Raw genomic sequence first — 25,960 nt, forward strand, 5'->3', positions numbered from 1 at the left:
ACTCTTTGCCAGCACTGTTTGCTATTATATCTGTCAGGGGAGTATTCCTAGCATATATGTGGCCTTGGCAGCAATGCTCGCTTGCTGGTGTGTACTTCCGAGATGCCTCTTCCATGCCACCTACCCTGAATTGTCTTTGGATTTATATCTGGTGATCGTCATGTCCTTTCTTTTGTAGGGACTCCCCTTTACCATGTACACTCCAGGTTCAGCCACTCACAAGAAGACTGGAGACTGGAAAAAGCACAACAACAAACCCAAAAGCAGTCTAGCAAGAGGTTGGCTGGCAAGGTAGGTCTTCTCTCAACATCTGTCTTATGCTGGTTGGGATAGAGAAAGGTTGCCTGGAGGTATATGTAGGAGTACTGCCTTTGCATGAACTAGCACAGCAATTTTCAGTGACTGTGGCATGAGAGGGAGAGTTTTGCCAGATGGGCGTTTTTCCCTGGCAGACATTTTCAGCCTCTGCCTGAGGAGATGACTGTGTCTGTTTTCACAGGCAGTCAACTAAAATCCTCTTTAAACTTGTAGGTCTCTTCATGTCCCCCTAGCAGCTGTGACAGGACCAGCAGGGCATGGATTAAAATATCGACGAGCTTCTGGCAAACCACTATTTTTGACCAGGAAATGAACAAATAAGGATTGTGATGAGGCTGCAGGATTCATACCCCTGACTGCTATCACTACCCAAAAACCTACTGTTGTCTATCACTGCTTAGTGTCCACAGGTCCCTTGTATGAAACAAGGTACTGGGACATTACTAAAACGTAAAAATTGCCCTTATAACTGCATATATATGCTACACACAGAACCAGGAATGAAGCACATTGTAGCTTAACATTTATGCACCTTTCCTCCTTTGCATAAACTCATCCATCAAGTATGGCCAGAGTAGCCCAGCTCCTATAATTCCTTGCAAACCTGGGAAATGACAGTGATGTAAAATCGGTATGAGGTGAAAACCTCCTGCTTTTTAGGAAGTGGCTAGGAGAAACACATCATTGATTTGAAAGTGGATTTATCCAAATTATTCCAAACAGAAAAGTACAGCTGCTTTCTGTGGACTTGTGTTCCTACAAAGAGAGAGCAAGGAGATGTTAGCAACATCAGTTTTTCAAAGCTCATGCATAGCATTGAAAGCATAGGTTAATTTCTGTCACACAGAAATATAACAGAAAGTATAATACATTTTTCCTTTGGAAAAGAAACGTTCCAGACTGTTGCTGCTTCTTTAGCAGAAAGGTAGAGAGTATCTCTTTCAAATACCCTTTTTAAACAATATACTTGCTCTACAAGTAGTCTAGAAAATTAGTCTGGTTCCAAAATCTGCAAATCACTCCTTGCAATCAGTATTTGTAGGTCTAAAACCTTGGAATGGCCTGTTTCTGAAGGGTGGACATGTTAACAGCCCTGTTCAAATTCTGCAGTCTGCCCTTCTTTATCCCAATGTATGACCAACTCAGACCAATATATGCACTCCCAGACTTTGGGCTATTCAAACACAGACACAAATCCAGATTTCACAGCCTGAGTTTCTCTTGCAGCTGTATTGTGTACCCCTCTGAAATATTCCCTCAGCTGAATAAGATGGTTTATTGGGTAGATCCATGCTTCAAATAACTGCCTTGATGTATTACCATATTATGCCGGTATCTCACATTTTCTGGAAGAGTGTGTTTAGAAATACAGCTATACTGAAAGAGAGTACTGTAACATCAATGTCAATTTTCTCTCTGAAAACTCATGGTACACTTGAGTAACACTTTTGAGAATGATGGTTTTAATGTTAAAAATCCAGGCAGGAAGGTTGTTGGTGTGTTTTGTTATTTAACAACACCAAATACCTCTGCTCGTTTTCTCTGTGTATATAGGTGTGCTCAGGGAATAGTTTTTATAGGTAGGAAAGCAGAGATATTCTGACACCCAAAGGATGTGCAAAGAGATACACTAACATAAATTTTTGTGGTGCCCTGAAGGTACTTCTATTGTATTACAGGGCTTCTCATGAGTACTTTTGGCTCAGGCAATAGGACCATGAAGTAAAACTGAGTGGTTTTGGACTAGATGAACTGAGAAACTAGAAACTGTTGGTTTTGTTATAGGATATTGGAATATAAAATAGCAAAACCAAGTTAATCAAATGCTTATTTTTCTCCTTACCGATTTCTCTTCTCCCACAACATACGCACACATACACACACATGTATACTTTACCCTCTTTTCTTCAGTTTAGTCTTCAATTAGAATGAGTTGAGCAGTAAAACTGGAACAATCTTAGAGTAATTTGTACAATCTCATGAGATACATTATCAGTTATGCCCTGAATTCTGCACACTTTCTCTGAATGCTTCTGACCAACCGAAGTTTCTTCCATGCTCAGCCCTGCTGTTATTTCACATGACCTAGCCCAGAAAAGCTTACAGAGACCGTAAGGGTGCATTAGTCTTTTTTGCAAAGTGTACTGACTAATCCAAATAAAACATCTGGCTTGCCATGGGAGGAGAGGTTTCAAATGGGCATAGGGGAAATCCAGTCAAAGTAAAAGACAGCAGGACCAGAGGCAAACTCTGATCTGTTCTCTGTTCTTACAGGTTGTACAGACTTGGTCCTTTCCCAACTGTTTTGCAGCAAAGTCAGATTTTCTGTGCAACAAAAGTCTGAAGGCAGGAAACAAAGCCAGTGTGGTACTGTCCCATTGTGCACCTCAGAAAGCCTCTGCAATCACCAAGCAAGCAAAGGAGCACTTCCCAGGGGAAGGAATAACTGGCAAGGGAAAAAGGAAGCAGAGAAGATCATCAGAGAAATGTAGGCAACTTCCTGAAGTCCATTATAAATGCATATAGACATAGGAGGTGATGACATCAGGGTTCAAATATTCAACCCTGCATGTTCAGAGGCAATCTTGTTACGACCTCTTTTTTCACCTGTCCACAAGTGTCATGATTTCCTAGGGCCTTCGCATCTTCAGCTCCCATTGTTGGCAAAGGGATTTAAGAGTGCCGAAGGCTTCTGTAAGACACCCATGGAAAAGCCCCCAAACCCTGAAGAGAAGTGTTTTGTCAAACTACTCTGTGATCCCTTGATTACCTCTACAGTCTGTAAGATTATCCGTATCTTCACAAGGAACCCAGAAACACCCAGAGGATTTGACTACACTAAAAATTTATATTTCTGGAGAACAACCTAGTTCCATCTGGGAGTTTTCATACAATGATAAAATTACATAAATGAGCTTCATGTCCCACTCCAGTGATGCTGTTTCTCCTTAAAACAGCTACCCACAGACTCTGGTCTTATTCTTTGAAGCTGGCAACTGAGTGAGCTCAGAGTTCGAGAGATTTTGGTGGTGTTATGCAGAGAGAAATATCACCTCCTCTGCCTCTCTGGGCAGCTGAGGGCAGACCTAAGGGATTGACATGGAAATCCATTACCACATCTGTTTTCTGTGTGCATTTGCATTGCCTAACACAGAGACAACCTCACAACCGGGAACTGTAGTGGGATATGGAAATACTCTTATTCAGCTTCTGTTTTTTAACTAAGAGGTAAGGGGTGCAGGTGGCATTAAGTGCAAGCAGCACACAAGGACTACTTAGAAACAGAGTAGGAGTAACTTGTTAGAGGCATCAGTTCAGCCATCTTCCTATAGTAGACCTGTGTCTTGGTTCCTCATTATTCTCACAAATGCAGAAGGGATGCTATTGCTTAGGCTACTTTACTTTTTGGTTTGGTTTGCACTGTTCAATCCATTTCACAGCTAAATAACAAAATCTATTTCTTCAAATACTGCATCAAAATGTTACTGGTAATAAAGAAAAATACATTATTTTTAACACTCCTTGGGGAAAACAAATCTGGAGAAACTGTGTTCGTAAATCTTTCCCTTCAAACACAATGTAAAACCCTTTCTATTTTTCTATAAAGAAAAAAAAGAGCCACTGACAAAATATCTAATGCAGGCAACTGTTGCTAGCTTTTATTTCCATGCTGAGCTGTTCGTCTTAATATTTTTGAAACAAGATTGCAGCACATACCAAGCCTATGGACTGCAGGAGGGAACTTTCAAAAGAAGGTCAAGCTGACATGAGGGCCTTCCTGAGAAGAGCCCCTGTACTTGTTTCCAGACAGGATTACAGCTAAATCAGAAATAATGCCCTTTAGCAAGTGGACACATATGATCTGCAGCCGTTGGAAAAGCTGCATCTTCAAAAGCCACAATTTTCCAAACTGTTAACATTGACAATGATACAGAAAAACTACTATAGTTTTCCAGAGGCTAATTATGAACAGGTGATGATTTGAGGAAAAATTCAGAAATCAAATATTGAGCTCAGTTTGAGCTCATTAAGGTTGCTATTCAGCATCAGTAAAATATTCATAATGCACAAACACAATGTAGTTTTATGTAAACCTGTTTAAAAAAGGATAACTCCAAGTAAAAGAGAACAGAATTTTATTTAATGTGTTCTCCTTTGTATGCAAATCACCTCCAAGCTGTTAATAAAGGTAAACCTTGCTAACTTATTCAGATATATGTGACAGCCCTCATGGGTTATATTGATACCTTGTGAGCACTACCAATGTCAAAAATACTTCCCTAGATCAGAGTATGGCCACACCAGCAGTAAATTCAGGCCTGAGTTAAGGCAGTGAAGGCTGCGGATACTTAAAGCTGTGAGGAGGCATAATAAGCAAAGCCAGGGTCTTTCTGTTGTCTCCTGGGGAAGTACTATGGAAATGTTTAATTTGCATGTGAAAGGAGATAGTACTTCAGTGTAGCAGTTAATATCGACTTCTTTGAGAATACCTCCATTTTATTAATTTATATTTTGACCACCGTGTAAAGAGAAGGACTAGGCAGCAGTCCCACCACGATATGGCAGTGGACAAACAGAAGCAACAACATCTGCCCAAAAGGTTTGCAGCTACCCAGGTGGGCATTTGCCCTTATCTCACGAGTGGGATGTGAGACTTAAGCCCATGATTTTCTGACTCGGAGACGGAAGTGTAAAACTTAGTAAACTTGGTAAACAAATAAGCCTTCTTGAGGTAATAAATACATTTCCTTACTTCTTAAGAAAATACACCTTTTCTTATCTAGTGCTGACATCATTTGATAAACCCTTTGCTGCAGGTAAAATAACAGCACAAAGGTATTTTCCCACATTTTTAAAGGATGCTACATTGCTATTTTTCTTCACCTTTCTCCATAATAGCCACTTGCTAGCTTGAAATTAAAATTTGTTCCTTTACTGATTTTTGTTCTCTGTATTATGCAGGTCACTAATGAGTGCCAGGCTGCTGGCATTGCTTTATTTATTTATTAGAAACAGAAGAGCAGTGAACCATTTAAAAGTCACATACGAAGAGCCATAATTTTTTTTTTTTTTGCAGGGACACACTGTAAGACAGAAATAAAGTTAGGTCAAGACACAGGTCTGCTGAACTTGGGAAACCATTCATTCCATCTGGATGGAAAACTGAAAATTTTCTTGACTGTGTTTTAATTGACAAACCATGAGATTCTTTAAATTATTAAACCAGATTTAAGTACTTAAAAATTACTCTGTTGCTAAAGCTGCATGACATTAGTAAGGGTTGCAACGACCCCGTTCCACACAAACCCACCCCGGGAAGGCACATATTGTTGAGGCGAGTTTTTCCTCTTGTGTGCTACTAATTTTTGGAAGAATATTGAAGAAGAAATTTGAAGATGAAGCCATATTGAGTGTTTCTTGGGGCATGTAAAGTGTGTGGTTACTTGAAATTTCTCCTTTTAATTTGTCAGCCATTCCTGGTTAATTAACCTAACATACTTGTGTTCGTTATATGGCGATGACAAAGCATTTGCAAATGGTGTGATTCCTATGTGAGAAGTCCTACCACCTTATTATGGTTATCGTTTAAAGATAAGAGGAAAGACAAAAAGGGTGTCTTGGGTTGGATCTATTTTTAAGAGAGAGAACTAATCATTCCTTAGGCTGCAGCAACTGCCTTAGGAGAAAAAGGCAATTGTTCTATTTTGCATTACTTTCTTTAAAATACTAAAACCATATAATAAAGAGCTAACCATAGGTATTTGCTGGACACCTCTGGTTCTATTCAGGGGCTTTATTGGGCAGTTTTGTCCTCACAACCTGGTCTTTTTCATCAGAAGTGTCAGCAAAGTCTCTGAATTAATGGACTGTGAAGTACTTAGAAACATACCATTTCATAAAAGTATACTGTGAGGATATGACACTAATGGGAGATGACCCATGGGTTTATGACAAAATAGTCCACTCTAACAACGACAAAAAAAAATTAATACAGCTTCTGTAGACAGTGGCTTTGAACAAAGCAGCATACAGTGGAGTGGGAGGTGAAGAATGGTAGAACAAGGGAAAACTGATCAAGAATAACATTTGTAAATTATTTGGCTATCCCCTCTTTTGTTTTCTTCAGAAGAAGGGAGCTGCAGACTCCCAGCTGAAGAAAAGAAAAAGGGAAGGCTCCATTTCAATTGGAAAATTGGAGAAGGAAAGTTAGTAGCATTTGCGAGCAATGTCACATGCACCTAAGTGGCAAAATCCTGGATTTGCTTAGATGGATTTGTTTTCTTTTAATTTTCCTGCTTTAAAAAAAATAAAAATAAAAAATGCAGCGCAACTCCTTCAATCTTTTTGCAATTCTGCATGGCTGAACATTTGAAATGAGTTTGTGTATCACCCCCAGGCATTGATTCAGACTTGATTGGGGCAAAGCAGGCTCCATGTGCTTATTTTTATACACGTCATTTGGGAAGTTATATAGCCAAGGGAACAGAAAATGTGTTGCTCCACTGCCAAATTATCCCATATCCCTCGATCAAAACGGGAGGTGATTGTAATCAACAAGTTGTGCGACCTCAGTGCGATGGCAATGTCAGGTCAACTCGGGAAAGTGAAGAGACAGATCTAAATACAAATAAAAAGAAAGAGAGGCACAGAAAGAAAGAAAGAAACAACCAACAATCCTTATAATTATCATCATCTGCTGCTTTTCCCTCTTCTGGCAAAGAAACACTCCATCCATTTGCAGAAATCGCCCGCGGAAACGTTACATCAAAACTAATCACAACGATTAAAATCAGCTTTTCTGTGCAAGAGGAGAGTAAAAAGCAAGTTGGAGGCTGGAATGAGACTGTTTTTTCTACCAAAAAAATCCTAAAAAAAAAAATACATGATATATATATATATATATAAGCACGTTTCGAAGGAGATCAATTTTATGCCCGTGTGATCAGTTAATTTAATTTAACTTTTATTTCGGAGATTGATTCAGACTGGAGGTAGAGACATGAGCTAATTGTATCCTGATCCTTGCCTTGAGGGGTTTCAAAGCCCTGGAGCAACTATTCTCTGTATTTTGCTCTGTCTACCTTAGCCAAGCTATTGCATTTCTCTCTGGTGTAGCGAGGAGAGCAGACCGCTGCCGGGAGAGAGAAATATCGGAAGTGTGAGTTGGGGGGGGGGGGGGGGGGGCAGGGGGGCGGGGGGGGAAGGGGAGAAAGGGAGAAGGGGAAAGAAAAAAAAAAAAAAAAAAAGGAGGGGGTAGGGGAAAAAAAAAAAAAAAAAAAAAAAAAAGAGGGACACTTTGGCGGCTCCGATGTTCCAGGTAAGGGCTGCTCGGGATTGTTGTTGTTTGCAGCGGAGGGTGCGGAGGGACTCGGGCGCCGCTCGCTTCCACGCATGTGCCGGGCGCTCGCACCCCGCGCGGGGACGCGGCGCGGCCGCCTCGCTCCCCCGCGCAACCCGCGCCCCCGCGCAGCGCCGCGGGGAGGCGGGAGGGCGGGAAGGAGGGAGGGGGCGCGCGGCGGGCGGGGGGCTCCTCCTTTCCCCACCGCCTCTCCGGGGGGGCTCAGGGGGTGGTGTGCGCAGGGGGAGGGGGGGATTTATGTATTTTAAATGTGTGTATTTTCGCGCGGGGGGTGTGCGGATGGCATTGTTCTCCGCCGGGCTGCAGGAGGGGGCCGCCATTGTGTGTATGTGAGGGAGGGAGGGCGAGCGGGAGGCACCTTACCGCCACCCCACCCCCGCGCCGCCGTCCCTCCGCGGCGCGCCCCCTCCGGAGCCCCCCGCGGCGCCCTTTGTTGCCGGGGCGGCGAAGGGAAGGGCGGCCCCGCGGCCCTTCCCCCACGCGGGGTGAGGCGGCGGGGCCGCGGGGCAAGCGGCCGCCCTTCCTCTGCGCCGCCTGTCTGCCCGCCGGCCCCCGGCGGCCGCGGGGGATGAGCCGGCTGAGGCGCCGCCGCTGTAGGCGGCGAGACTGCGGTGGCTTCCCCCCCCTCACCCCGGGGCCCCGCCGCTTTGCCCCGTCCCTCAGTGCCCGCCGCCGTCCCGGAAGAGAGAGAGCCGCGTCCGCCGTCTCAAAAACGAAAAAAAAGGCGCGGGGTGTGTGTGTGTGTATGTGTGTGTGTGTAGAAAAAAAGCCGTTCGCTGCCTGTTTCCAATCAGCGAGATACAAGTTTATTCGAGCATGCCCCGCGGGCAGCGAGTGCGCTCGGATTGTTCGGGCAAATTAAAAATGGGCGAAACGCTTCTCCCTCCCTCCCTGCCTCCCTCAGCGGCGCGGGCTGCGATACCCGCCGGCCCTGCCCGCCGGCCGCCGCGGAGGGACGGGGCAGCGCCTCATGCGGTGCGGGAGGGCGCCGGGGCCGGCAGCGGGCTGCGCGGGCGCTTTGGGGCTGGGGACCCGAGTTGCTATTTTTGTGCCTCTGCCAAACAGCGCAGTGGAAAGGCTGCGCCTGAAACGCAACTTTTCATCTTCATCTTCCTCCCCCTCTGCCCAGCGCCGGGGCGGCTCGGCGGAGGCGGCCGGGGTCTGCGCGCTGCGGGAGGGGGGCAGGGGGGCGGGGGGGCGGGCGAGCGCGGCGGGAAAACTCCGGGATGATCCGAGCAAGTTGTTGCCTTCCGCACGCCGAGTCCGGGAAAAAAACGGTGGCAGTTTAATGGGTGCCGGTCGCGTTCAGCAGCGGCCGCGCAGGGATGCTCGCCCCGCAGGTCGGCGGCACTGGGCGAAACTTCCCCTCGCCTATTCAAAATGACTGCGGTGATTTTGGTGTATTAATTACGCCCGCAGCACAACACAAAATGTTCTAGCACACACTAGAGGTCCCTCTCAGAGCTGTCAGACGCCCGGGTGTTTTCAGGTTGCGTTGTTCTTAATTTATTATTTTTTTCCCTCCCGGTTTCACTGTTTGAACGACGTTGACTATTGCTGCCAATACCAGCGCCGTGTACGTTATTCAAATAAGGGTGAGGAAGGATTTGCGACGTTTTTGTTTGTGCCCTTGTTGTTGGGGCGTCAGTGGGTCAGTTAATAACTGCGCTCTAAAAAACGAATGTAAACGGGATTCATTTCCTGCAGTGATTTCTGAGTTTTGTTTGAAATATTCTTGCAGTTTGTTGTTGTTGAGGCCAAGTTCCAAATTTTGGACTTGCTTTTCTCATGTGAATCCTGCCATGGAAGTAAACAGTGTAAAACTTGAATAAGGATTCTAGGCTATGGCTCATGGTTTTTAAAAGAAAATATGCAAGGAAACAAAAACCCGAGTATGAAGATCATAAAGAGTCAATAAAGGTGGTGGAGGCAACCAAAAATGATTGATCCCCAGCAATTTTTGTATCCAAACCACATCAGGGAATTAAGTAGTCCCCCCAACCTTCATGTATTACAAGCAGTATTATCACCATTTTATGGATGGAGAAACTGAAAAATAAAAAGAAGGTCACTGACTTGCCTGAAGCCATATAGCAAATAAAAGATAGATCTGGAATCAGCTAGGACAGATTTAGATCTCTTGCTGATTTGCAGTGCTGTAACCACTGATTTCAGTTGAATTCTTCTGGATTTAAGTCAGATTCGGACTTCAGGTGTTGCTCTGTCCCTTAGAAACACTTCCTTCATCTAAATTCCATTTTGAACATAACTGAATTAGATGCAAGATTTTGGGAGTAATAATTTGGTGTACCTCTAATTTTTAGAAGACAAATTCCTGTGAAATTTTAGTGACTATGTTGCTTTTGATTCTTCTTCCCACCCACACCCCCACCACCACTCAATTCCAATTTCATCTGTCACATCAGTTCCCTAGTTGGTTTTTGCTATTGTTATTTTTAATGAACAATTTCCTCATGCTTAGTGCAGCTTTTGTTACTGATTTCCAAGAAGCACTTCTTACTATATGTCTCTGAATGAAGCCTCGAGTTTTATGTAGGAACAGCCTGAGAACAAATGATTTTGCATGAGGAAGACTTCCATTCATTGTAGATGTCACCCAGGCAGAAATGAAAAATTGCATGACCATCGTGTACAAAAAAACCAACCTTTCCACTGCATAGAGGAAAGGCTGCATGTAGATGACTTGCTCACATATGCTTTTTATTGGATTATGATAAGTTTATGTACGGAGAAAATGCGATGTGAAAGGAAATACTCGGTGATCATAACAAATGTGAGTACATTATTCAAAGTGGGGTCTCTCACAATTAACAAAATATCAAATCTGCCAGTCACAATCAGACAGCATTTCACATGAGTCCAGCTGGGAAGGAATGATAATTTCTGCTTTCTGTATTCCAACTACTTTAGAAACATTTTCAGGATACCATAAAACAGACACAGATGCACAGATTGTGATTATGGTGCTTTGCTGTTCATTTATTAATGTGTGCTGGTATATACAAACTGCCACCACTAAAGCATAATAAAAAGTTCCTGCTTTTGTGTAAGTAGTCATCAGCTGGATTTAGTAAAATGCTGGTACTTCAGCGAGTTGATAGTCCCTCAGTGTTGCTAACACTCTGCAATGAGGGTCTGACCCTGCATCTTAATGTGTGGGGAAGCAGACACAGAATGTGGGTGTAATTAAGACCGCCCCCCCCCAAAAAAAAAAAAAAAAAAAAAAAATTGAGTTTATATGTCTGAAATGGAAAGGATTTGGGTGGGAATTAGCCCCACAAAGTGTATGTGATTTGTCTAAGACCATTTACTGATTCCCTGGCTGAGCCAAGTTTTAAATGCCAGAGCTTTGGCCCCCTTTCTCATGCTCTGTGCAGTTAACTACTGTGCCTCACTTGGAGTATGTGTTCAACTCCTCTCTGGTACCAGAGGAAAAATAATGTTGATCAGAAGCAAATTTTAGCGGAGATGCCTGCTGTTACTTATTTTGGATCCTGTTACACTGCTGCAGCAGAGCCAAGTTGGATCTCCTTCCAGGAAACAAATTTAGTTAGTTGGTGGTTTTTTTCTGATAGAAACATAATTCTTACTTTAAATGGAATCTCTTCTGTTGGTCTGTGTTGCACTTATGTTTTCTTTTTACAGCCTGGGTAAAATTCATCTCTGGTATAGTGCCATTGACTTCTGTGTTGTTTCACAAAGAATTCATTTGCCTTTCTGTGTTACAGTACAGATTTCTGTTGTTCTACCTTCCACAGAATACATTTTCATGTTTTTAAGTTTGAAGGAGAAAAATCTAAAAGGCACATCTTCATTTTTACGTTGTCCACCTTTACTACTTAGGCAGGCAAAGGTATCTTCTTTTGCTACTTCTCTGGTAAATTAAGTTGAAAAAATATGTACACGTCTGGAGAATGTCTATAGGCGGGAGGAGAGAGTGACTCCTATCTTCCTAGCTGATAACACCTTCAAAAAAAATTTTATGTGAAAGCCATTAGCACATTCCATATTGATGATCTATGTTGTGGCTTTAATAATCTTGGATGCTCTAATGTGCATTTTAACCATGCTTTTGATCCAGAAATCAAATAAACAACATCCCATATCCAACTGAACCGAAGTTGATGCTGTTGCGTGTTGAGTTGTTGTAAGCCCATGTTTATGAAATGAATGGCTCACCTGATAACCTTTTCCTGATAGCTTTTCATCTGGCTGCCTACCCCACTGGCAGTGGAAGTTACCGGTTTGATGTGGTTGGCAGGTTAGCACAAATGCGGCTTTGCAGGTGGTTTCTATGTAGCCAGAGTCTATGGGTGAGGGAGGGATGCAAACCTTAGCAGTGCCTGTTGGGGCAAAGGACAACTCATCCTGACAAATTATTTAGTGGCTTTTACTCAACTGGTTTTCCTTGCCCAACACACTCATGAATAAGGAACAGCCTTTAAAAAACCCAAAAACTAACACTGCACAGCAGGGTTGCCCCAAGATGATAGGGAAACAAGTTCTGTCTCACCAAAGTTAATGGCTCTGCTGCTCATTCTCAAATGAGACCTTCACAATTGCAGTCCTTCCACCTTAGCCAGCATTTATGACTCAGTTCTGCCTCAAACCTCAGGTTCAGTATAGGCATCTATGGGTTTTTCTTTGTTTTCTCTAGTGTAATTCAGGGTGATTTGCAGGATAGCTAACATGCAGGACAGCAACTGGTAGTACGTAGGCTTAGGCGTGTGCACCCCACTCCTGACTGTGATTGTAGTTGCCGCTGTCAAACAGGCAGCTGGTGTGGAGACAATACTGTCTGCTGCTGCTGTAGTAGGTTTTGCCAGACCTAATGTGTCATAGCTTTTAGTTCTTATGGAAGAACTGTGAAGCCACATGATTGGGTCAGGCAGAAATGATGGAAGGTTTTCTCAGGGGAGGTATTTCTAGCAGTCATGAGGAAGTGTTAATACTTCTGTGTAAGGCACGGGTGAAACTTCATCTAGAGCAATGACTGTTCCCTATAAATGCACGCAGGCATTGAATCGCAGAGAGAAGAGAAGAAACAGTTCAAGCTAGATGACAATTAACATGGACGTAAACTGGCCCTGTTTAGGCAATAGTTGCCCAGGACACTTCGTGATACATTGTCTAGAAGATTCAGCATTGAAAGTGAGACCTTGAATTTGGTAATACTCTGCTTTGGGCATGTCTTTAAGATCTGGGCTACTTGAAGAGTGTTTACAAAAAAGCACTACCAACCCTTTACCTCAGTGCCCTTACCTGCACAGTTCCAATAGGCTATGGTTGACGAAATTTTTTCATCAACATTTCTGTCAGTGGAAAAAACATTTAGTTTTTTAAAGAAAAAATACATTTTATTATATATTTAAACAAACAAACAAACAAGCCTGCCAGAAAACAATTTGAGATTCTTTTACAAAATTGAAACCAGATCTTTTTCACACTAGAAACCCACTTTTTATTTTGAATATTCATTAGATGGAAATTTAAAAAAGACCATCCTGACAGAAAAATAATTAAAAAAAAAAACCAACTGATTTTTTCCCATAAAACAATCCTCAATGTCCAGTTTTATGATCAGTGAAAATTTTGTGTGTTTGTTAGTGAGATGAATTTCCGATTTGCTTGTTGGATAAGATCCTTCATTTCTTCTCATTTCCAGCTGCACAACTGTTACTCTTTCTATAGTTGTTCATTTTCTCCAAGTTAGAATTTTAAAGCTTACGATTTTCATCAGATTTATTTAGTGGCATTCACTTTATTTTCATCATACTCTGTAACAGGGAGAGGAGAGATTTAATGGAGAAACATGAGCAGAGAACTCTTTTTTTCCTCACCTTCTTACAAACATCAGCTTAAAAACATCCTCTTCATCATCCAATCACCTAGCAAATTTTCTGTGTACTGGCTTACTTGTATACCTAGCTTTTAAATCTTGGTGGGGAAGGACTGTGTTTCCTGCTGCAGCAGAGCACTGCAGGTATTCAACAAGTAATTAATAATAGCTCCTGCTATCAGTGTTGCCAGAGGAGCAGGGGAGCGGCAGACATTGAGAACATATAAATAACTGTTGGAAACTAAAGTATCTGGGGGCTGCTAAAGTAGCTCAAAGTTAAGGCAAAGTGCTCTTAAGAAATAAAAACAGCTTTATTGCCCTGTGTGAACTGAACTTGGCAGCGGTGTTAGGTGGAAGAGGTACTGTGCGGGAATACAGGCCCATCAGCATGATCACAGAGCCAGAGACTGTGTAGGTGTCAAGGAAGGGAGGGAGGGAGGGAGGGAGGGAGGATTGTTGTTGCCCAGACCCAGGGCAAGGAATGAAATGGGGGTCTCCCCACAGTGTACTGCTTTCTAAGTAAGCCAAGAATCACCTAGAGGTTTAGTTAAGTTTAGTCCTGAGAGAGGTTGATGGTCCATCCATTCCGCACCAGGGACCAGTGCTGAATAATTCAGAGAATCATTACCATTTCTGTAGCCCATTATGTACCCATTATACCAAACTTTTCTGAACACTGAAGAGAGATAAGCCATGCACTAAGGACCACTCACACAAGGTGAACAGACCTTGCTAGCTTGCCAGTAACAGGCAGATTTGACACCAGCCTGTTTCACTGTAAGTGCTGTGGCAGGGAAGGGGTTAGACAGGCTTACCATCTATATCAGACTGGGACTTACAGGTGATGTCAAGGCAGCTGTACCAGCTGGTGACTGTAGGTGAAGGCATGAAGGCCCTTACAGGAGAAGATGAGAAAAGGGCAGGCTAGATTGACAGAGGACAGTTAACACCCGGATTATCAAAGAGAGCTCACAGATGCAGGGAAGTTAGGGAGAGCCTTGAAGACTGGTGAAAATTGGCAGATGCAGCACCAGTGGAGGGATTCAAACAGAGTCAAAAGGGAAAGCTGGACAGTTAGGGCTCCATTCTGTGTAGACAAAGAAAAGGCTGATGGATTTACCCTAGACATCCAAGAGGTGGTCACTGATGAGATCCAGGTGGGATCTTATATGGATCTGCAGCTTGGCTCTGGAGAAAGAGGGAAAGAAGCAGTGGAGTTTGGAGTTGACTGCGGATGGGAGTTGAGGGGGAAAGAACGGAGACAGTGCAATCTTCCACATCCTCCAGCTTTTCTTTACATTGGCCTCTGTGGTGCAGACAGCTTGGGATTTCTGGAGGCAAAATGAGGACATGATTTTTGGTATTTGCAGAAAACTGAATTTCTGCAAATTGATGCTCTTCTGAGGAGGAGGCTTCCTGAAAAATGTGTAGGCAGGAGTGTTCCTGTTTTGGGGATGTAGGAGAAAGCAGCTGCAGTTTTTACTGGGCTTTCTGCACTCTGGCAGGTGAGACTCAATCAGGAATAAAAAAAAAAAAGCCCTTTCTTAAGTAGGAGTGGTTCTTTCAGGGGAAAACTGTAGCTTTGAAGAAGTATTTTCTTAAGCTCAGAAATCTGTATTACAATCTGTATACAATCTTTCCTTTTTTCCTTAATCTTCTTGAGCTATTTACATCCATGTCCTGCAACTGAGAGTTCCGAAGATTGCTTAGAGATAAGCTGGAGAGTGATACCCTTATCCATTTATAAGCTAATGCCTTTTGAAAGTCTGTTAGGTGCCCTCTTGTTTTATGAAGGGCATCTGATTTCTCCTTCACACCATTGATTATTTTATATACCTCAATTCTATCATCTTTTACTGTTTTCCTTTCTAAATGAAATAGTTCTGGCCTTAATCTTTTTGTTTAGAAATACCCCCACATGTCTCTAATAATTTTTGTTGCCTCTGGCTATCTAGCGTAGCTATCTAGCACTCCCATCGTTGTGTCTCACTGGATCTTTTCAAGCTAGTTCCAAAGTCATCAGCGTGAAGGAGACTGAAGGATGGTCTTGTGATTAAAGTACATCACTGAGAGCGCAGAGTTCTGCTTCCAGATCTCCTGCCCTATGACCTTGGGCTAATCACTTAGCTGCAGAGATCCACAGTTCCCCTTTTAGACCCAGGAAACGGTATGGGGAAATTTTAAGCAAAATACGTTAAGTGTTTCTCCATGGCTGGATGGAAATTATTATAGAAGCACAGCAATATTAAATGCAGTAGTTTCAATTGGTTTTCCACAAGGCAGCTGCATGTGTGTTGAAATTTGTAGCTTCTCCCTAACTGTTTGATTGTATGGCGTTTGACTGTTTTCTATTTGCCACGCCCCTCTCGATACTGGGTTCCAAACAAATTCAATTAAGTCATTTCACTTTGTTATTCTATGGTGAACTTCATATGGAAAGTATGAGTTAGAAACAATTTGGGCCAAACAGACACATGACTTACATGTGTCCTTGGGGACTTTCAAAGCCAGCGCAGACCTACTTTAAGTGAAAAACAGAATCAAATTCCGACCTTTTACATGTAGGACATGGCCTATTCCTGCGAGGCACTGGGTACCCTTCACTCCTGCTCATACTTCCCACGTGTGGGATCAAGACTGAGGTATTGCTGGCTTGTCTAGTCTAAATGAACTAATTAGCCACAACCTGTCAAGACTCTTACAAGGAGTGTAAGACTCACCCATCTGGTTCCCTCCTCTGATGTTTTCAGCTAGGCCTGGCTGCTACATATTTCTAGCACCTCTGTCACTCCCCGAAAGCCGGCTTCAGGTCTGGGACACCTCACTGCCTTGGCATCTCATTCAGTGCCTCGTCGTTTCTGGCACACAGAAGCCCACAGCTCTGCAGCTGGGTGTGCACTGCTGTCACAGCCCCGTGCTCCAAGGGATCTCACAAGCAAACACGTTCCCAGTCATCAGTTGCTGCAAAACGGCCATGTCTCAAGCACTGGAGATCTTTGAGGTGTCTGAACTATAAACCCTACTTTTTTAAAAACATCTTAAGCCACAAAAGGTGCTAAAAGAATACACTGCTTTGATAGGACACTACTCCAGCAGAATAGCAAAAGCAAGCTGCACAGATATTTGTAGCATAAAACTAAGGATAACTAAATTCTGGGTTAAACTGCATTTCTTTGTCTGCTTGTTATCCCCCTAGCCCTGCACCTCCTTTTTTGCCTGATGTCCCCCTTTCCTTTTGTAAGCAGATAGTCAGCTACTGCTCCCATGAATACCCAGATGGCACTGCCTGCTCCTTTTGCTGGCTGGCTCAAGCCTCTGCGCACATTCCCGTGCAAGCCTGGGAAGCCTGGTGCTCTTCTGGTCTCTTTGAAAAGGGGCCAGACCTACAAGACTCTCCCGATAACACCGATCGTGTCAATAGGCCTGTTTGTGCCATTAAGGATAACACATAAGGATGCTCAGGAGTGCTGGGGCGTCAAGCATCTTTGCAGCTTTAAAAGAGGAAAAGGGTGGTTTGGCCTTTGGTGGGGCTTGGAGGGCTTTGTTTCCCTGATGCCTTATAGCTGGCATTTTGTCAGAGCCTTCTGCTCACTAGCATTCCCATGACACATGAACATGCTCAAAGAAATATTTCCTGTGAGAAATCAGTGGGCTTCATTAAATTTTCAAAGTTTAGAGCTTTGATCCTCTTTGCCCCTCTCCACGGGCAGCTGGCCCTGCCAGATTCTGATTGCTTATGTGAACATTTGATAAATCTCACTGTGGACTACATTTGCTCTTTCACCCAAGCAGTTATCACATACATTTCCCTAACACTTTAAAATTATGCCTGCCAAACATTTTCTGATGTAGAGTTAAAAGTCATCTATTACTGAAGTGATTTTTAAGCCCTTGTGGGCATGTTTTTCTTTTTTTAATTTTTTTTTGTGTGTAGTTCAGATAGTTTCAAGCTCTTTTAAACAGGCTGCCAAGGGTCAGTTTCAAAGTATATGTATTTTTTTTTTCCTTTTCTTTGCCCTAAAAATATGTTGGTGCTATTCTTCTCTTTTAAACATATCCTTTTAAAGCCGAAGTCAAATGAACATAATGTTGCCTTGCTGCCAAGGCCACAGAGAACTTAATATAAGACTGGAGGGCTGCTTCATCCTTCCCATTGAGGTCTCAGTCCTGCACTTACATCAGGAAGGACACTTTTCCCATTGACTTCAGTTAGCCACAGCCAAATAGGCCCCATACCACTATGTTGAAGTCAACAACACTCTGCTGAAGTGACCTCTGCTCTGTGTGGTGGCACTGATGCTTGCTGTGTTCCCAAGACATCCCAACCAGGAATGTGGCTCGAAGGGTGCGCAGCTGCCACCTGGCTGCTGTGCCAGCTCACAGGGAAGGGAAGCAGGTTTTTGCCCAAAGCAGAGCTGCGGTGGGATTGGGTTAAAACATCCAGATTTGAAACACTCCCAGGTCCTCTGCTCTAAGATGGACCTGCATGGATTTGGTTGCAGCTGTGCAGTCCAGATTTGGTGTTGTTTATGGCCTGCCTTTATATGCAAACCTTTTGTTTGTATTCAGAGCCTTGTCTGACCCTTTCCTCGTTTTTCCTCCTTTTCATCTCCTATACAGATCATACTCTGATTTTCAGTGTGTGAGCAGAAGGCAAGTTGTCACTTCTTTCCTCCTAGATCCTCTCGTTTCCCCCCTTCTCAGTGTTCTTGGCATTTTCCTTTAAATGCCTCTTCTGTTCCTCTTGGTTCCAGAGCTGTGCATGGTTTTTGAAACTGATCAAAGCAGTGTGTCCTACTATGCCAGGGAGATGCTAAAACAAAGCATGTGTGTCTCTTGGGTTTAAACCAGGATTTTTCTTACTCTTTTCCCAGTTTCTTGTTTAGCAGATTTGGTTAAACAGGATCATAGTGTAAAAAAAGCAAAGCAGCTCCTCCCTTCCTGGAAAGCACCAGCCTGATAACACATCCAGCTTTTTTCCAAAACCCTGCTAGTGCCCTTGAACTTACTGAAGAATGCTTCAGCATCAAATGGTCTGTCCAATCTGAATTTGTCATTTCCCTTCAAAGTGCTTTGGAAGGACCTTTATTTGAAATTGCATTTGCCATTTTGTTTGTGTCACAACTGCATTTTATGCGGTTTCTGGAAGCGTAGACACTTGGGTCTGGGCCAGTCTTAAATAAAGAAGCTAATGCAAATACCCCCACCCTGGTAAAACACAAGAAATGCAAAACATCATGCAAAGCCTCCTAGGGTGGAGACAGAAATCTAATAGCTATCTAACACTTAAACTGCACTGCAATTAATCCTTTAAATTCCTTGGATTTGGAGGGAGGAGAGGGTTGGAAAGAGGTACAGAGCAGGAAACGAGTCAGAAGTGAAGACATTACAATCCTTAGCTTCAACATGGAACTACTTAAGCATACCATAATTGCATCACAGAAGGTATGCATACCCCGAAACCAAAAAGGAAGCAGGAAGGCAAGAAAAAACAAACACAGTAGGATGATCCAAACAGGTAACCTTCGGGAAAAGGAAACCTGGCCCTGGCTAACCCAAAAGAAAGGAACGTAAACTGGCAAAGAAAAATGAAAGATGGAAAACAGGAGGACTGAGAGGAAATTTCAAGTGCAAACAGACATATTTCTGAAAACAAATGAGAAATTTAAATATCTGAAAGAGAATTAGTGGATCAAAGGGGCAGTTAAAAATGACAAGGGTATTACAGGGACTGCATTTTATCCTCCCATCTGTCTTTGCTGATCGGAAATACATTCACTCTCTACATATTTTATTTAATTACTAACGATGGCAGCCTGTCAAACGAGGTATCCGAACAGAAACTGCAAGATTGACATGCTAAACTGCAGGGGTCCTCAAACTACGGCCCGCGGGCTGGATACGGCCCCCCAGGGTCCTCAATCCGGCCCCCGGTATTTACAGACCCCCCCCGCTGGGGGTTGGGGGGGAAACCAAGCAGCCGCAGATGACTGCCTGCCACTGCATCCGCGCGCCGGCCCCCTGGTTAAAAAGTTTGAGGACCCTTGTGCTAAAGTAACAAACCTCCCAGAGCAGATGGCATCAATCAAGACTGATAGCTGTTAACAAAATCATGCAAGTTTTCCTTAAAAATAGACTATTCTGCTATACCATATTAATGGAACATGGCATGTATTTTACTTCAAAATCAAGGTCATCTCAGTCAAATGAAAAAGAAAAGTTGAAATATGAGTTAAAATGTGCACATGAACTTAATGCTAAGCATGACTGATCCAGTAACAGAAAAACATGCCTCTTTTAACTTCCTAAAAAACCTTGAAGTATCTCAATGAAGCCATTTAATGCAGAACCATTTAATATAAATTCTAGAGGAAAGTTCAGAAAGTCTTTGATAACTTTGCTCAGAAGATGCTGTAAGAAAATCTAGCAGTCATGAGGTGACATGCAAAATTCTGCCTTAGCATCTGTTTTACCAAAGAAAGTAAGTGTTGCAGAACAAAGAGTGAAAGGTTAGAAAGGTAGGCAGTAGCATACCCACAGATAGATCCTAGGGGTGATTGTTAAAACATTGATTTATTATCATATAACAAATAGCTGGAACGTTTGGAGGTAACAACATTGTCAAAATTGTCTGGCCCCTTGGTCACCCAGGGTGAGACAAGACTGGAAAACTTGGGGACCCAAATGCAGTTATCTGAAGAAGAAAATGGCATTGATTTTGTTGCTTTACCAACACAGAAAATGGCAAATGTGAGAATAAATATTTTAAGTTCTCTGCATACACACTCAGGTTATGAAAAACCTCTTGAAGCCTTGTTTTATGTGTCATGTGAGAGCAGAGCAGCAGTGGAAAGGGCAAACTGTGGTTGCTGAAGGGCTGCAGAGGCTCCAAGCAGCACTGGGACCTGGAGGGCAGTGAGAGGGGGAGCTCCTGTACCGCAGCTAGGCTCCTCGCCCTGTGCTGGGGGGCTGCCCAGGACCAGGGGGGTACAAAGCCTGGCCTGCAAGGAGAGAAGCTCCGACCTGAGTGAACTGGTCTGGTCACTCTTGTACAAAAGTTAGAGTAAGCACAGAAGGGACCCAAAATGCACAAAAACAGAGAGGCTTGGAGAGTCACCATCTGGCTGTGTGAGAGCTGGTTTGTTAGAGAGGAGGCTGAGAATATGGTAAAAGTAGGTGATATAACGAATACAGAAAAGAAATTATAAGTTTCATTTTACTCTTTCATAATATTAGGAAAAGGTTTGTCTGGCAGTGTTACTTTGTAACAAAGAAATTGGTGTTATTCCTGGAAGACGCAGCTTGTCTAAATTTTTGCCCACAACTGGCTGCAGTGTCACTCCTGCCTATTTCCATGTGTTTCCCTGACTTCACAAACTGAAACAGCCAAGGCAATGTTCTCACGAAGATCCAAAATAGAATAAAACACAAAGCCAGCGAATCTAAAGCTGGTAAGATGAGTTACATTTTGATACCAAATGGAAACTCCCTGATGCAGGATGGACTAGATGACCATTAAAAGTCCCTTCCAACCCAAACTATTCTGTGATTCTGTAACTGACAGCAAGTACCATTCAGCTTAGCATGGGCTAGCATAGCAATGCTCACTTGGGCTGGTCCTTGGGAGAGAGACAGGAGAAAAGGCTGTGCAAAGACTGGACTTTGTGCTTTATAACAAAGCCGTGTTTAATTTTTAAGAACTATACTGGACCCTTCATATTTTTTGTCTACAAAATTTACTAATTTTTGTAATACAAAGGTTCCTTTCACTGTTCTTGTGTGTTTTCCTTCCCTTACTCCTGCAGTGGTCATGTTCTGCTGCAAAATTACTAGCGAAAAATGTTCAGTTCTGTGTGGGTTATTTGAAATGTTGTCAGTCCTGGGGTGGGCAAGAAAGAAATAGAGATGCTTGAATAAGGAGAAATTCTAGTTTATGGAAATGAATAGGACATGATTAAAGCACAGAATAAGCTTCTTTCATCTCACAGCAAATACAATATTTGTGGAATGTCAAGGTTATGAGTTTCTTGTGAATGACTAGAGTTCAAAATACTCCTATTTGTAATTTTGTGGCTAGTGGCACTTCAGGGTTTGACAGTCACCAGAGGAAATTACAGAGAGGGAAATAATTTAGGGAAGAAACTAAAAGTTTATTATGACACAAATCACAGTGGAGAAACGGAAGATTAATTTTGTTCCAACACACAGTATATGGTTTAGTCTGCAAGCTAAGAAATGATAATACAAAACCTCTCTGCCTAACCTGGTCTACAAATAAAATCAGTTTAATTCCTCCACCTTTCCCTGACAATAAAGAGTGACAGTATAGGTAAAATGTAAGTGACTCCAGGGTGATATTGCCAACACTCATTTTTTATGTTATTTAGCTGGGGAAAAAAAAAAAAAAAAAAAAGGTCCCGTTTTGTCCTTTGTAATCAGTGTCCCCAGTGGATGCTTCTGTTCTTGCTCTTACAGGGTATTTTATAAGAAACTGCAGTTGAAAGCCCAGTATTTGACTACTGTTTTTGTCTAACAGGACTGGTAACCTTAGGTGCAAAATTGCAACCTGTGAGAGTGCAGAGATGCCAGGCCTTACAGAAGCCACCAGAAAATAGGAAGCATTCAATATGTGATGAAACTTCCCACAAACTGATGAACTTCCCACAAACTCTTTTACAGAGACTCCTAGGGTAACACCTATTGCTGTGTGTACGTGAGAAGGGGAAGGGAGGAAAGAGAACAAGCTAGATCACAGTTTTCTGTTCTCAAGGCCAGATTGTGTAATCTCCATAGGTAGGTGCACATCTTTAAATACATTCTGAGTATTAATGAATTTGGCATGCGTATCTGCCAGCCACAAAACAGCAATCTGCAGGCTGCTCCGAGCCTCCCTCTCTGTGCCAGCATTTCCGTGGAGATGGTCAGAACCTCACAGGATTAGACATGCTGGACCAAACCTGCTTTATTTAGCTATGCATAGGGAGTTCCCCTGTTTCCTTGGTTATCTATTACATTTGCAAATAAATGTTCTGCTGAAGGCAAAAATAAGTGCTATCAATAACTTTTCCAATCCGTAAACTGATCACAGAGCAGGGTAAAACTAGATAGAGAGTGCAACTATGTCCCAGGAGACTGGCAAACAGAACAGCAGGAGTCACTGTCCTAAGGCAAAGAAATGAATACCAGCATCTGTCCAGAAGTTAGAACTGAGCAGGTGGAGCATTCCCTGGTTACCATGGAGGAGGAAAGAGTTGCTTGGTACACCACGCATTTATGAAAGGTTAGGGGTCAGCCGTTAAACAGAAAGTGCTTTTTGTGCTCTATTCTGAGTGAAATGAGAGAAAGAACTTCCTAGAGGACACAGATCAACCTGGAGAGGCAGCCATGGAAGTTGTGGACATGTTTCCACTGTGCTCAGGAGAACCTCTCTTTTGCTATGAGCAGATGGACACCAAAGGTTAATGTAAACCACTGAATATTTAAATAGAATAACCACAAAGTGAGGTAATGATAGTAATGATAATGGCCACATCTTCCGTTGCATTTTTTATCAGAAGATTTCAGAGTTTATAACAAAAGAGGTGTTTAACTTTGGATGCATTTTAAAGAGACAGAAAGTGCAGCACAAAAGATGGAGTGACCTGTCCAAATTGAGCCAGGAGGTATTTGGCTGAGTCAGGAATAGAAACCAGAGTGCCAGCCCAATGGGGAAGGCTTCCTAAAACAACATGGAACCAAGGAGAAATGGGAACAAAGTCTCCGCATTTCAGCAGTGAGAAGCACCAGCTGCCTTATTCACCATTTCTTTAGAATATTAGTACACACATTTTTTAAAAAAATGAGTATTTAATTAATTACTGAGCTGGCTCTGCTGTTCCTCCACAGGATGAAAACAAACACTTAAACAAGCTTCTCCTGCCAACCCCACCCAACACCTACTCAGTTACAACAGATGGATGGGTGCCACAGACCAGATGTCAAAATGATACCAAATTTGACACTGCACAAGAAACTGTAGCACACTGCAGAAAAGAACCACTCCCACGGTAACATTATTTAAATGCCAGATTGCACTGATCCCTGTTAGAAGTGATGTGCACAGAACCCAGACAGCAAAGCCTGTAGTCATTGTCACAACCTCCTGAAATCTTTCCATCTCTTTTAATAGTCTTGCCTATATTTTGTCGTCTTCCAAGGATGGGAAGCTTTGCTGAAAAAGAATATGGAGTGCTGGCTGCAGTGCAAGAGGAATGGGATGACTGTCTCCTTTCGTTGGAACAGCTTTGATTACACATGTTTTTGCAATGCCTAGTAGGGCCAAGGGCCACTCAAGGTGCTCCTTGCAGCCCTTGGACACTGGCCTTGAAAGACAGGTGATCTCTCTTCTGAGAGATTGTCTGTTCCTGGAAGATTAAGAGATTCAGATGTAGCGTGGACAGGGTCACATATATATGAAGGTATAAAGCTTTGACATTTACAGAGGTGGCAGCTTCATTCAGATGGTTTGTATAAGGTTGTACCAATTGACTACTTTAAGTCTGAAGCAGTGTATCCTTCCGAGCAAATCTGAAAGCCTTGAAGGTTGGATAGATGGCTGAGAGTTACAGGGCTTTCTAAGGGGATTGATCACCCTCTGTGTCTGCGTGGCACGATGGCCTGAGCCAGGTGAGCAACCCTGGAGCAATGGAGCATCGGTAGTTGGTACAGCAGAGTTCAGATGTAAGAGGTGCCTTTGCAAGCCTAGTTTGACTTCACCCAGAGCAACAACCTTTGGAAACAGAAGTTTATGCAGTGGGACTGGTACACTCTTCCCAGACAGTCCTGCCATAGTTTTGGCAGTCCAGACAGGAAACATGTACAAAACAGTTGTCTGACAAGAAATGTTCTGTAAAAATTGAAGCTTTTTGCTGGAATTTTTCAGTTCTTATGAATGTCAGTTCCCCTGACTGGGAAAGGTTTCTCAGTTAAACTGAGTGTACAAATGACCTAGAAATGCTGAAAGTCTGCTGATTTGAGCATCTACATAGAACAACCTGAACACCTGGAAGTTGTATGAGAGATCCTCCCCTCAGAACTATAAGTGGTTTTCTTTTTGTCCTAATGGGGATTTGAAACCTCAAAACCACCATTTCCCAAATACGTACTTGTAATTGTCACACTGTCCATATGCTGCAAGAAGTTTTTTGCATACAGGAAAGGAAATCCATGGAGATCATGGCTAAAACTGTCTACTGAGTTTGTTTGAGCTGCTGAGTGCCTGTCTTTTTCAGAATATTTAGCATTTTTGCAGCATTCCACCCCAGTTGCATGCAATGAGTGCTTAGCTCTTTCACAAATGACATCTGAAGTGATTAGAGTCAGGTGCCCACAGCATAAAAAAGAGGTTCTTGGCATCCACTTTGGTTTGGTTTAAGTAACTGGTCCAGTATCTTAACATAGGAACTTTGTGGCAGAGCCAGGGATAGAATCAAAGGCTGTATCTTCAGCTCCAGGCAAATCTGCAGACAAACTGTCAGACTACGGATGCCTATTCAATGAGTTGCATCCATCCTGGGCACTGAATGAGGCAAAGGCCCTGTAGAAAAAAGAGGATGTGATTAGATCATTAAGTGCAAAAGAAAATGTGGCAGTAGGAGAAGCATAGCCATGCTGACTTTAATGTAACTAGCAGGGAAATGGTTTTATTGTGGATGTGACTGCATGGAAGACTCGTGCTGGGTGACTTGCATTAATGTCATATCCTTAGTTTGCTGAGCAAACTTACCATATTGTCTTTGGTGCCCATGAACTCTTAGCAACATAAGAGAGTCAGGATCCATCCTCAGATCAAAGCTTAATCATGTTCCTGCTGCCTTATCACGTTCTCTTTATGTGCAGCATGCATGTGGGATCACACAAGGCAGACATGAGCTGAAATGCCAAGGCACTACATGTAAAATAATGGCTTGTCTTCAGCAGCAAAGTCAGGAATTATACACATTTTTAATATTCTGTAAGGTTTTTGCTTTTTACCACTCTGTAGCCTTATCATCTATTTCAAAATCCCCGCAGTATATCTGTGTATCCCTGCATTTTAGAGAAACCCTGATACTATGTCCGTAAGGCACAGAAGTTAATCCGTGTTAATCATTAACTGACTCCAGAACAATAGCATGTGAATGCAAATTATTTGTGGATGTTGGACCTCATTACTGTGTTCCCATTGGAGCACTGACCTCACCATTTTGGCTTGTATTGTGTTAGCGCTGTCTAACACTGTCGAAATGGAGGTACCAGGGGTTTTTAAACATGTTTATTGAATTCCGTGTACTTTAACAGAGGTTTTTTATGTCACACAATTTTGTAAGACAGACTTTTGTAGCATGTCGCTCTTAATTCCTAAGATTGAAGGCAGTGTCCATGATACATTCAAGATCAAAGAA

At 42.9% G+C, this 25,960-nt stretch overlaps 1 protein-coding gene across 2 annotated transcripts in view; it reads left to right on the plus strand.

Annotated features, from left to right (window-relative positions):
- The first annotated feature begins 7,372 nt into the window (after positions 1–7,372).
- The window catches only part of KCTD1 (potassium channel tetramerization domain containing 1), a 133,911-nt gene continuing 115,323 nt past the window's right edge, over positions 7,373–25,960 (plus strand). Inside the window, exon 1 of one of the 2 annotated variants that reach the window (XM_080382017.1) lies at positions 7,373–7,477. Coding sequence is in view for 1 of the 2 variants with exons in the window: in XM_080382016.1 (XP_080238142.1) it covers positions 7,628–7,636 (9 nt within the window). In the remaining variant the exon portion in view is untranslated. Of the gene's footprint in view, positions 7,478–7,546; positions 7,637–25,960 lie in introns of those variants that run through there. The other variant, XM_080382016.1, reaches the window with a different exon arrangement.

This window comes from Falco punctatus, assembly GCF_963210335.1.
Source record: "Falco punctatus genome assembly, chromosome: 3".
Classification (NCBI taxonomy): Eukaryota; Metazoa; Chordata; class Aves; order Falconiformes; family Falconidae; genus Falco; species Falco punctatus.